General features: G+C 36.3%; 1 protein-coding gene across 2 annotated transcripts in view; it reads left to right on the top strand.

Moving 5' to 3' along the window:
- The window catches only part of LOC105056215 (protein RST1), a 72,780-nt gene that overhangs the window by 22,947 nt on the left and 37,395 nt on the right, over positions 1-12,438 (top strand). For both annotated transcript variants that reach the window (XM_010938325.4, XM_029267882.2), the window contains exons 6-9: positions 5,160-5,337; positions 5,475-5,662; positions 9,472-9,572; positions 10,865-10,940. In XM_010938325.4, the coding sequence (XP_010936627.1) occupies positions 5,160-5,337; positions 5,475-5,662; positions 9,472-9,572; positions 10,865-10,940 (543 nt within the window). The remainder of the gene's footprint in view (positions 1-5,159; positions 5,338-5,474; positions 5,663-9,471; positions 9,573-10,864; positions 10,941-12,438) is intronic.

Genomic DNA, 12,438 nt, shown 5'->3' with positions numbered 1-12,438 from the left:
ACCATACAGAATTGAACCTAACTGGGTTACACTAACAAGGATTAGGATCTGGATGTCATCAATTGGACTAGCTCAATTGATTTGGATTAGATCCAATTAGGTTCTAGGAAATCGTGCTAGCACACGATTGAGCCTAACTTTCTCCTCGTGTAATCTTTTCTATCTCGATTGAGCCAAATGTGTTTTGACTCACCTAGAGAACCTTAAGAAGGTTTCTCTCAGTCTGACTGGGGTCAGTCCAGCTCAGAAAATGTTTGTCTTAATTCATGAGATGAATTAAAGACAACACCTGCTAATTCCTGACACCTGTCATTTTCATTTTAGGACATCTGTCAAATGTTGACATATGGGTCTTAAACTGAAGGCCACTTGGCAAGAGGTTATTGGAGATTTTTTTTGTGGAGTGTCCACCTGCCAAAAATAAGCACCAAAGTGGGCGCCACAATTGGACAAAGCTTGCGCCCCAAATGGATAAAGATCAAAGGAGTCTTGATCAATATAAACTCTTGGGCGCCATCTCCCTTGTGCTTATCCAATGTTGGCGCCAATATAGGAGAGAGGGTGGGGGTTCTTATCTGATGTGATCAGATGACATCACTCCACCAATCAGAATTTTTCTGGATTAAATGGAATTTTCTGATTGGTCGAATGATGTGATACTGCGCAGCGCAGCAGGGTCTATATAAACCCTGTCTGCGCCTAGGGTTTAAGTAATTCTACTCCCTACCCAGCAAAAGCCAGCCACCCCTCTTCTCCACATCCTCCCTGGTGCTCCCTCTCCCCTCTTCACGCCCAAGAGGTTGGGCGTCCATCTGTTGAAGGATCAAGATGTGGTGACGCATTAAACAAAGGGCTGCAGGAGTTTTTCGACAAGCTGTTGCTCCAACTTCAGGAAGGCTTTTGAAGATCTTCCTAATCAGATTGAGTTCTGATTTTTGGAGCAGAGAGTCGCGAGGAGAAGACGATCCAGGTCCTACCCGAGTGGATACTGGTAGAGGCCAGGCGATTGCGTGGCTAAATTAGAACCTCAGGCTTGCTGCGATCATCTACAGGGTAATTAGATTACCCTTGAGGTATTTCATGTTTCCTTATGCTTTTAGATTTATTTTAGAATTAATATCAGATAATAAAATTAGATTTAGAGATTTAGATCCGAAATAAATGTAGGATAAATTTTTTTTAAAATTATTCCGCCCCAGATTTGATGAAATCTGAAAGATCCTACAAGAAAAAAGGCGATTTTTCCTTCACTTGTTGCATGTGCATGCAGCCATGTGCTTATGTACTGATTCGTAGATGCATGTTTGCATAGAGCTGTCAAGACGGGCCGGCCCGCCCCGACCCACCCCGACCCGTCTCTAAACGGGTCGGGGCGGACTGGCCCGTTTAACTGACGGGTTGGAAAAATCCCAACCCGACCCGACCCGCCATGGGCCGCGGGTTAAATGGGCCAACCCACCAAAATTCAAAAAAAAAAAAAAATCTGTAAACAGTAATATAAACTGAATTTCATATTCAATTTGAGCTCAAATCAACCTATCAAAGTCTCACATCTCAATTCTTAGTCATAAAATGAAATTGTCAAACTTAAATTAAATATTTAATACAACTCAAACTTAAAAAGACTTTTAAGTTTCAATTTTCAAACTAATTTAGAGGCAAATCAAAGTTCCAAAAAATTATCCTCCATATCATTATTGTGGTCCTTATTATTCAATTCTTCATCTTTTTTCTCTTCATCATCAATTCTCTTCAAATAATATTAGAACGCTCTTTTGAAATATATATATATATATATATATATATATATATGTATATGTATAAATAAAAGAGATGGGCCAGTCCGCCCCGACCTGCCGACCCAAACGGGGCGGGCCATTTGACCCGCTTCTAAATGGATTGCTAAAATATAAACCCAACCCGTCCCATTTACATGGCGGGGTGGGCTAACCCGACGGGCCCAATTCAAATTGACAGCTCTATATTTACATTCTTTCTGCATGTGCATGCAGCCATGTGCTTATGCACTGATTCTCAACTTCTGCTACGAAATTAAATGTGTTGTAGCTTTCCTTTATAGAACATTCCTGTTTTAGAAACTAAATAATTATCCTCACTTTCAGCTCATCATGTATGTCAGAAACATTCTTTATCTAATCATTAGTCTATATTAACTATATAATTCTAATCCTAAGGGAGTCTTAATATGTTTCCACACCTTTAGGCTTGTTGTGATCAAGAATCCACTTCTGTTAGCTATTAACCTGATTATTATTTTTTAAGAATGGCAGGATGAGTTTTTTATATTAAGATAAGCTATGTAAGGAAAAAAAAGCTCAAGGCAATTCTTTGTTGTAAAAAAATTGTAAATAAGGAAAAGTATGTTGGGGTGGGGATGTTTGTAAATCATGCCTACGTTATAATGGTATTCTAGTAGCATGTAGGATAGTGGCATAGCACTTCATCTATTGCCAATTTCACTTGTACATAATTGGAAGAGCTTACTTTGTATGGGATATCATGTTCTTTTAGGTTGACATGTTTCCTCTTCGGTACTTCATTGTTGCTGCTTCTTGTCCTTGAGTTACGGCTGAAATCAGATTGGATACGGATTGGATACTAGGATATCAATATTCATATTTGTTTGGTCTAACGAATACAAATATGGATACATGTATTATTCGGATGCAAAAAATTCATATCCATATTTGTTTTAAACAGATAGGGATACAATTCGGATACTGGAAACATGGATATAATTACAGATATTACTTAGATAATTAAACTTTATGACTATAGAATTAAAGATATTTCTAAATAGATGATAAATCAAGTTAATAATATATTAATATGATTGTATATTTTTCTTAAAAATTAATAAGTGTTATATAAAATTATATAGGGTTAGATGTAGATTTGGATATTCGGATACGGATCGGATAGTTGTTTATCCATATCCATATCTATTTTTCTTTGATGGATATGGATATGGATACGGATATTAGTCAGATCCTCAAATTTCTGTCCATATCCAAACTGATTCGGATACGAAAATGGATCTGGATAGAAAATATCCATACCACTTTCACCCCTACCTTGAGTTGTGGCTTTCAAACAATTATCCGCCATGTGTTCTACATTGAACCATGGTTGGTGCTTTCTTCTACCTTATGCGGAGCATCTGCTCCTCCATCTCAGCATATTTTGTGCTCTTTTTGTAGCCAACCAAGTTAATCTAGGAACTTGGCAGCTTTCCTGAAATCATCTCAACCATGAACTGTTTGACTGTGGGCATGCTTCCACCCTCAATTATCTGTTAGAGCTTCCCAAAATCAACTTAAGTTTAAGTAATATGTGGTGAACCCCACTATCTCTGATTTCATCTTAGCTAACTCCCACAAGAAATAAGTTTACCATGGGATCATATGATCATATTTGAAGTTATTCTACCTTTTTTTCTCATCCTTGTTCTCCCTTCCAAGTGCAAGTTGTTAGTGACTGAGGTTTAGTTGCATTGCATATTGGATGTTAAACTGATCCAATACAAAGTTTTCAATACGAGGTAGTGTAGTTTATCTCTAATACCTTGTCCATCAACTGATTTTCAATCATTGACTATTTTCAAAATTTTTATTTGTGGATGAATTTCTCATAAGTGTCAATAGGTCCAAGTTCAACTATTTAATGTTAACTCACTTAACAAGCTGCAGGAATTTGACAGACCAAAAATCGCTATCAGAAAATTTGGCATTTGTTCTGGTGGCCATGATGTGTTATGAAGGAGTAAATCAATCAAAATCATTATCTTCCGTTAACTAGGAAAATATTTTTAGTGCTTATTGGAATGTGATTCTACCTACCTATTCATTAGGAAAGCACTTGACAGTCAGCTATGTTGGAGGTTTTGAAATCTCATGGACACTTTGAAGAATCTTGACAAAGCATGGATTAATGGAATTTGGTGGACAAAATACCATTATCCAAATATGTTAACAAAAAGGGCCACTTAGAGACCATGACCTTTGAGAGGTACTTTGTGAATGCAACCTACCGTTCGTCCATGCAACTATGGTCTCATGTGGTACTTGGAACTACTTTTTTTGCCATGTTTTTTATTTTCTTGCTGGTAAAATTGTGCTTAATAGATCTGTATAACTAACCTTAGGTAAAATTGTGCTTAATAGATCTGAATAACTCACCTTTCTTGCCAACCACTTTCCACCCTATTTCAATATACAGGGAATGCCAAAACTTTAGCTTTTAAAAATTAATGATGAAGTCCAATTATTTCAGATATGTCTCTTTCAGACAGCTTCTGTAGTCAAGTTATACAATCACATTCATGTCGTTATTTATCTCTGCCCTGGATAAGCCCAATCCTGTACCCCTGCCCCCCAATAAAAGAAATATCCTCCAAGAATTCATAGAAAAGTTTAGTCTGCTCCTTTTGAGGTAGAAAATTTTATTGTCAGGGACATTTTTGCATTATGTAGGTTTCTTTTTCTTTCCAGCTCACTGTCAGGTCTTTGTAGCAAGGGCATACGCTATCCAAATCTGTATGTTCCCTAACTTATACATGTTTTCTTCTTTTTGTTTGTGTTATCCACTCTTCTAATCAACCTTTATTGGTGTTAAACCTTCTCTGACCTATGATCCCTTATCAAAACTGTCATCAAGACAACCTCCTTTAAACTAATTTTTCTCATTGTTTGATTACATTTTTGCTAACTTTCTATCAATGGTTGATAGCATCTTGCACACAAAGGTAGTTTCTTTGGTTACAAAAAGACTACTGTTTAGGAGTTTGTTATTGAATTAACTCGTTTTTAGCCTGTGAAAAAGGCTTCAAAATTTCTTTGAATTTCAGCAATGAGGATGCTTTGTAGTTCACTCATTGCATTGATCTTTGCCTCGTGAAGTGCTTTGCCGGTACTGTGATATGATCAACTCCGAAGTATTGAAAGTTCGCTGTCTTGATACCGGATCCTATATCGGTACCATTCTATTACAGTGTTGATATACGGTTTTGTACGGTATGGGATATCATATTGCGTGTCAGTACCGGTATGGTACTGTACGCCAATGTACTAGGTGGTACAACAAACCATGATTGAAACTATAAAAGCTTTCCACTAAAAAGTTTCTTTTTGTGTTTTCAGGAGCACTCTTCTTATCGACATTCCTTTTTCATACCAAATGTTGGTAATGATGCATCTACGGGCAGTGAGATATATGAGGAAACAAAATGTTGGACATCTCTTCTGAAGAAGTACTTATCAACTCTTGAAAAGCAGAAGATGACATTGCCTGCCCAACCACCAGAATGTTCTCTCACAGGTTCATGCCATTTACATTGCCTCAGCATATTCTGAACTTATCCATCTGGTTTTTGCTTCTCCCATTATCTAGTCTAGAAGTGCCCAATGTTATTTGTTTTGCTTCCCCCATAATGCCATTTTTTTGCCCTTCTGTAGGAATATCATGGTTACTGGGCTCCATAACAACCACTTTAGTTATGCATCCTAAGCATCACATCTCTGCGGTTGATTGTTTGGCTGCTATTGGTAAAATGGACCCTAAATTGGGAATGCCATTGTTGCTAAGCATTCTCTTCTACAACAAAATTCTCTGCAGTAGTGGGAGTGACTCACCAGATATGTTGGTAAGTGGTTAAAATTGGACTTACACGCTATTTCTAGTTGCAGAGAATTGAAATAAAGGAAGAAATCAAAGTAAAAACGAAATCAATCAACAATTTGTTAGAGAAACAAATTGATGGTATGAAATATATAGGAAATGATTAGGGGCATATTTTCTCATTTTCTTCTCCTATAAGGGTGATTGTGTGATTTTTTTTTTTTTTTAAAAAGGATAAGGAAAGAACTTAGGATCGGACTTTGAATATGGGCCATTGTTGTTGAAGACTTGAAGCTGTCACTTTTTTTTTCTTGGTTGACTACTTGGGTAGTTGACAAGCTTCAAAAGTTAAAATGTCAAGGCAACCCTCACCTAGACCACCACATGATGTAGCTTTTAGCTTATGGTCACTCCCTTAGGTGGTTAGGTGACATCTAGGTAACCTTTTTCTTTTTTATTTACGTCATTGTCTATATTGGGTGTGTTCTAGCATTTATGGATATCTATACATAATACTGATTTTATAAGTTTGAAATTTGAACTAGATTCGATTGGCTAACTTTTCTCCTCAAATTGCAGATTTTTCTAGGAAACCTTACTAGAAATTTTATATCTATGATGAGATTTCTGTAAATCTCACAAGTAACAGTCTATTCTCACAAGTAACAGTCTATTTCTTAGCCTTTTTCTTTACTGCTTAGGTTCTCTCAATATGTACATGAGTTCTTCCTCCCCCTGATAAGGGTGGGTCCAATGTTCACCATCTCGGTATCAAATCGTGTACCATTACCATCCTATTACAGTGTTGGTATGTGGTTTGGCATGATCTGAGATAGCGTACCAAGTGTCGGTATGGTATGAGACACCGTACTGGTATGGTACAGTATGGGGCAGTATGATAGATAATGGTTGAGTCATTGGGTCATCGGTCCAGCCTTTAGGTCAATTAGTTGGACTGTCTATGTATTAAAATTTAAAATAAATTAAAGGAATTATATGTAAGTTTATCATAAGTAGTGGTAGAAATTGAGTGGGTTGGGTTGGGTTGGAGGTTAGCCCAGGCTCGACTTGAGACATTCAGACCTCCGCCAAAAACCCAACCCAAGCCAACCTTTAACATGATCTTCTCAACCCAAAACCAATCTGACCTAATTTTTTGAACTAGGGTTCAAAACTAGATTGGTGGGGTTGGGTTGGGCTAGTCGGATCAGTTGAGCCAAATCAACTACGAGTGTTCCCATGCTACATGAATGATTTCTAAAAGTAAAACAAAATGAACTAGGAATGATAATGTGTGAGTAAAATGTTGATCCTAATTTTTGATAGTTAAATGAACACCAGTGAAATATTGAAAAATAGAGACATATTTAATATATGTATATTATATATTAAGGAAAATTACTTAGATATCCCTTCAACTTAGGGCTCGTTTCACTTAGTTACCTTTGAGTTTAAAAGGTTTCAAAGTGGTCTTTGAAGTTAGTTATGTGGTTCAATGGGGTCTTGCCATCCATTTTTGTTTACTTGGACTCACGGGATTCAATCATGTGCTGATCATATGAGACTTTTAGGATTGAAATGCCCTTGTGAGGAGTGAGTTAGTTGGAGAAGAATGATGGAGAGGAGGGGTGAGGATTATGGCGGGGTTTAGTGATGAGGAGGAGATGCTGGAAAAGGAGGTCATCGGAGTGGGTGAGGCTTGGGACTATGTTAGATGGAGAGGAAGGTTGAGGACGGGGGCAAGATTTAGAGAGGTGTAGGAAGTATTGGAAGAGGAGGTGGTGGTGGAGGTGGGTGGGACTCGAGAGGAGAAGAGGGATGGAAAGGAGGGTTGAGGATGGAGGCGGAGTTTAGAGAGGAGGAGAAGAAACATGTTGGAAGAGGAGGTGGGAGTAGGTGGGGCTTGGGAGAGGAGGGATAAGGATGACATCGGGGTTTAAAGAGAGGAGGAGGTGGTGTTGGAAGAGAAGGGTGTTGGAGTTAGGAGAGATGAGAAGTGAGGACATTTTTTGATAAGCTATTTTAATGAGGGCAAAATTATCTTTTTTGATGACATCTTAATGGTGTTGGATGCTGAATTGGTTCGGGGCCATATTAACCCACTTAACTTTGCATAGTACTTTGAAACTATTTAAACCCGAGGAGTACTAAGTGGAACTAGTCCTAAGTTGACAGGGTGTCTAAGTAATTTTCCTTGTATATGGGTTTAGGTTGGGTCAGGTTGCCTAATATTTCAGCTTGAACTCAAGAAGAGTTCCATTCATCTTGGGATTTTCAACCTAAACCCAACCCAAAGCTATGCCTAAACCCATCCAAGCCTGACCAGTTTTAGGTTGGGCATGAATTGGGTTCATTTGACCTGCCCAATTTCCACCCCTTGTAATAAGTGTATTCTATCATGATAATGTTATAACATAGCAATTTGTCTTATGGGTTAAGATAGTTGCTTGGATATGGGACATAAGATCCAACTTGATGCTTAATCTCATTTTCTCGAGTCTTTTTCTTTTGGAATTAAAAGGTAAGGAGGGATGCAGGTCACTAAAATCCTCTTTCTGGTCAAGCCAAACCAGGACAAGTCTGGTAAGTTTTGCCCAGTCAGTTGTAGACCCCATCCAACTAGAGAACTAGACCACACCTTGACCAAGGTTATTGATTTTCCAGTCTGACTCCCATCTCTTTCTTATTCCCCCTTTGACCCTTTCATTATATATTCATTTTTTAAGTTTTTATATAATTTCTAATTTGTATTTTCTGCTTATTTTATATCATTACATTTTCCATTCTGCATTTTATAAATTTTATGAATGTTTCTTAAATTTTGTGTTGTATTTTTGTTTATTTTATTTCTATTTATTATCTGTATTTTATTAGCAAATATTATTTTTGTTTCAGTTTATTTTGTAGAATCATTTTATTTTGTTCTAAATTCTAATTTTAGTGATTTTATATTTCATGTTGTAATATGCACTTTGTTTATGCATATTTTGTCTTAAATTTTATTTTTCAGTTCCTTAGATTTTTTTATTTTAATATTTCTGTTTTTGCACCTTCTGCTTGACATATTTTTGTATATGGTCAGTCTTCTGTTTTTCATTTTTCAATTTTCAATTTTTTTGCTTTCCGTTTGTTTTGTTATCTGTTTATGTGCAATGATTCATCAAATATGGAAATATAAAACTATAGAAGTACTCATTATATACTTTATTTACATTAATAATAATCTGGCCTTTTCCCAAATATTTGGGGTTGAGACATGCAATTATTTTTTCTTGAGCAGGTATCTTTGTGATTGTTGAAACTTGCAAGTATATAATCATACATATATTCTTGCATGTATGCATTTATGTGAGTTACGTTTTATTGGTTTTTTTTCTATGGTATCTAGTTTAATATATCTCATCTTGCATGAGCATCCAAAAAGTGCTTTCATTCAAAGTCCTTAAGTGGAGATCTTATAGCAAGCTTGACAATCAAATTAGCTCAGCAATTTTAACTATTGGTATCCACCAACATGGGTGCAATCACTATTTGCCATCATTGGCTGTCAGCATTGTGCAATGGCCTTTTTCATCATTATATTACTATTGTCAATCACCAAATTGAAGGGAGCAACATCCAACCTCTCTCTCTCTCTCATGGTGACCAAACAATAAGAGTTTCTAATTTTCTTTTCTTTTTATTCTTGGTTCAATCTTATTGTTCTCCTTCACTTCTAAACACATTAATAATGGTTATTCTTTTTAAACTCAAGTCATGATTGAGCATTTTCTCATATATCAAATTTTTACGTATGCTCTAACTTTTTTTTTTTTTTTTGACATTTGCTTGCAGCTCAAACTGTTGGAAATGCTTCCATCACTTGCTTTGCATTCTATGATGGTACCGATTATAATGCAGACTATTTTGCCAATGCTTCACAGAGATGCAAAACCGTATGCTATCTTCTGATTTCTTTTTCACTCTGTTACATGTCATATACAGAATTACAGATAACTCATGCATGAACTGTTTCCATGGTTAATGCTGACTGTTATTCCTTGGCTGCTCTGTAATTTTTTTAATAATGCATCTTGAGATAAGTTGATGATATATGAGCTTAATCTGTATGCTGATTTTTTTTTTTTTTGCCTATGTTGTATGCCATGCTAATGAATCTCATTGATATTTTTCTCACCTTAATGTTTCTGTTCTTTCTGAAATGGCAGAGTAGATTGTGCCTTAAGGGGGGTATGCTGAATGAAATGACATGGTTTTTACTTTTGGGTGTTTTAGGTGATTGTTGAATGCTTTTAAGAGATGACTGATTGATATCAACAATTAATCACACTATGTAGCTAAAAACGTTGGATGAGAAACAGATATATCATTAAGGTTGATGATGGAAGATAATAATGCTTATGTGATGTTTTACATCTATGGTGCGTAGGTGCTTCACTTGTTAATAAAGTTATAGATAATTAAGTTAACATCCACATGCCCAATCATTGTCTAAGGAGGCTTTGGAAAGTACCAGTATTTGTTTCACATGATTCATAGAGAGAGCATGGCAACATGAATGAGAGTTGTAAAAGAAAAAAAAATGAAAATTAGAAGTTTGAGGCAATAGGACATGGCCTATGATAGCAATTAACAGTGAAGAAGGATTCAAGGAGCTGACTTGAAATAATCAAGAATTCCTGGTTATGTTCATCCTAGCAAATTGTATCAGAAGAATATTTGCTAAATTTTTTTGAAAGGAACAAAGTGCATTCATAAGTGGGTACGTATCTTGATTCAATATTTCAAGTGCAATGCATGGCTATGTTATAAACTGCCTTGCTGCCTGTCATTATTTTTACTTATGGACTCTCCACATTAAGGGGTAAGGTTGCATACATCTGATCATTCCCAGACCCTGCAGAGGCAGGACCCTAATGCACTAGGACACCCTTTTTTTTTTTGCTGTGACTTATAAATCAGCCATTTTCTCATTGATTAGTGTATGATCAACCTTGGGTTCTTGCCTGTAGCTCAGTTAGTTGATAGAAGCATATTTGCAGCTGTAGGTTTGGGGCTTGAATCCACTTGTATGGTAGAATGCATTGTCAAGAGTTGCATGATTTATGATGTGGTTGTTGCAATTTTTGTAGGTATTATTATTTTTTACTTATTATTATTTCTATTATTACAGTTGTTGTTATTGTTGGTGGTGGATTTTATTAGTTTTCTAATATTGCATTTTCAGTGTGTTATATGCTGCAGCTGTTCGTTTGCTTTGTAAGACATGGATTGTTACAGATCGGGCTTTTGGAACTCTGCAAGTAAGAAAATTACTTCTTTCCATCATCTCAGTTGACATTATGAGCATCTCTGATCTCTTGTAATTTTTTATCAACTAAGCAGCGTAGGCATGGGCATACTTGTAAAATTGCAAGATGCAAGGAGCCATATTTAATTGCCTAGATATATGGGTGCACATTTGGTATAGTAGCAAGGAAGGATTTGAGATCGAGAGCTCAATAGATTCTTACATACTACTTATTGTTAGATGCAACTCCATAGCAAAAGCTTATTTGTATTGTGGCTGTATCTTGTAAATCACAAGATTGTAAATATTTGAAGAAAAACTACAAAACTTACAAGAATAGTTGAAGTAAAGTTATGCTAATAATGAGTGCTGGTTGTTGAGGGGATGTAACTGCATAAGAATTAGGATGTGGGTTTGGCAGCAGGCATGGTCTTCCCAGGTACATGTGACATTTGAGTACAAAAGTGAAATTTATCTGCTGACTGATTTGTTCCAGCTTTATTTGCTCCATAAACTGTAATTTTTTTAGGAGACTCAAAGCTGAAAACGTTATTTCATTCATTGTAAGTGAAGCCCTATCCTGATCACTGTCCACTTTGATCTATGACTGATGTCATTAAGTAATAACTTGCTTTTGTTGACAGAATTCATGAAAATAAATGTAGAGAACTACAAAGACTTAGGAAAAATGATTCTTTGGACATGTGTGTCCATGTCATTATTTGACTAACCTTATCAACTATATGTGTATGTGCACATTCTTATTGTATAATGTCCATGTTGCCGCATCTGAATTTTGAGAGTTTGCTGTGGAACACACCAGTATCCTTGCCACCACATGAGAATTGTTTCCGTTTTGGCTATATCATAGCTTTTGAGTGGACAAGCATGTGGGTGCAGCCACATTGATTAACATTCTGAATGATTGTCACTGGTATTTTGTTAATAAAACTTCATCCAATGAGTTAGACTGTGTTTCTTCCTTATTAGATGTGTGTAATTAAGGATTCAAGTCCCACTAGAACATGATGGTGTCCTCAGTCCATACTGTTCTGACAAGAAAACAAGACCAATGCAGGTGCTGGACACTGGTTCTCTGAAATGTCTTGACTGTTCTGTTAGATGGATTGACAAAGACTAGGATTTTTTTTTTATAATTTTTAATTCTTGTTGTTGTTGACTGTTTGGGTCCATTCCAATCATACTATCCTATCCTGGTTCCATACCATCCCAAGAGCAAACTGTGTTGCGGCCAGGTACCGGGATTTAAATCATGAAACTATCACTTTTCTTTCTTGCAATATTGCGAGCATCACATAGAACAAGATGTAGCAGGTCAAGTTCATCCAACCAATCCGGTTGCATTTGTCATGTTATACATTCAATAGCTTCTTCTTGATTTTTTTTTTTTTGGGTGGGTTCAAAGCGCCTTTGCTGCGGGTATCATTACTTTACATACTATTATTGTTTTAGATGTCTTAATGAATTTTACAATAATATGTGTCAATATG

This window comes from Elaeis guineensis, chromosome 13, assembly GCF_000442705.2.
Source record: "Elaeis guineensis isolate ETL-2024a chromosome 13, EG11, whole genome shotgun sequence".
NCBI classification, from domain to species: Eukaryota; Viridiplantae; Streptophyta; class Magnoliopsida; order Arecales; family Arecaceae; genus Elaeis; species Elaeis guineensis.
Note: the sequence above shows the minus strand (reverse complement) of the source record. Positions and strands in the feature narration are given on the sequence as shown.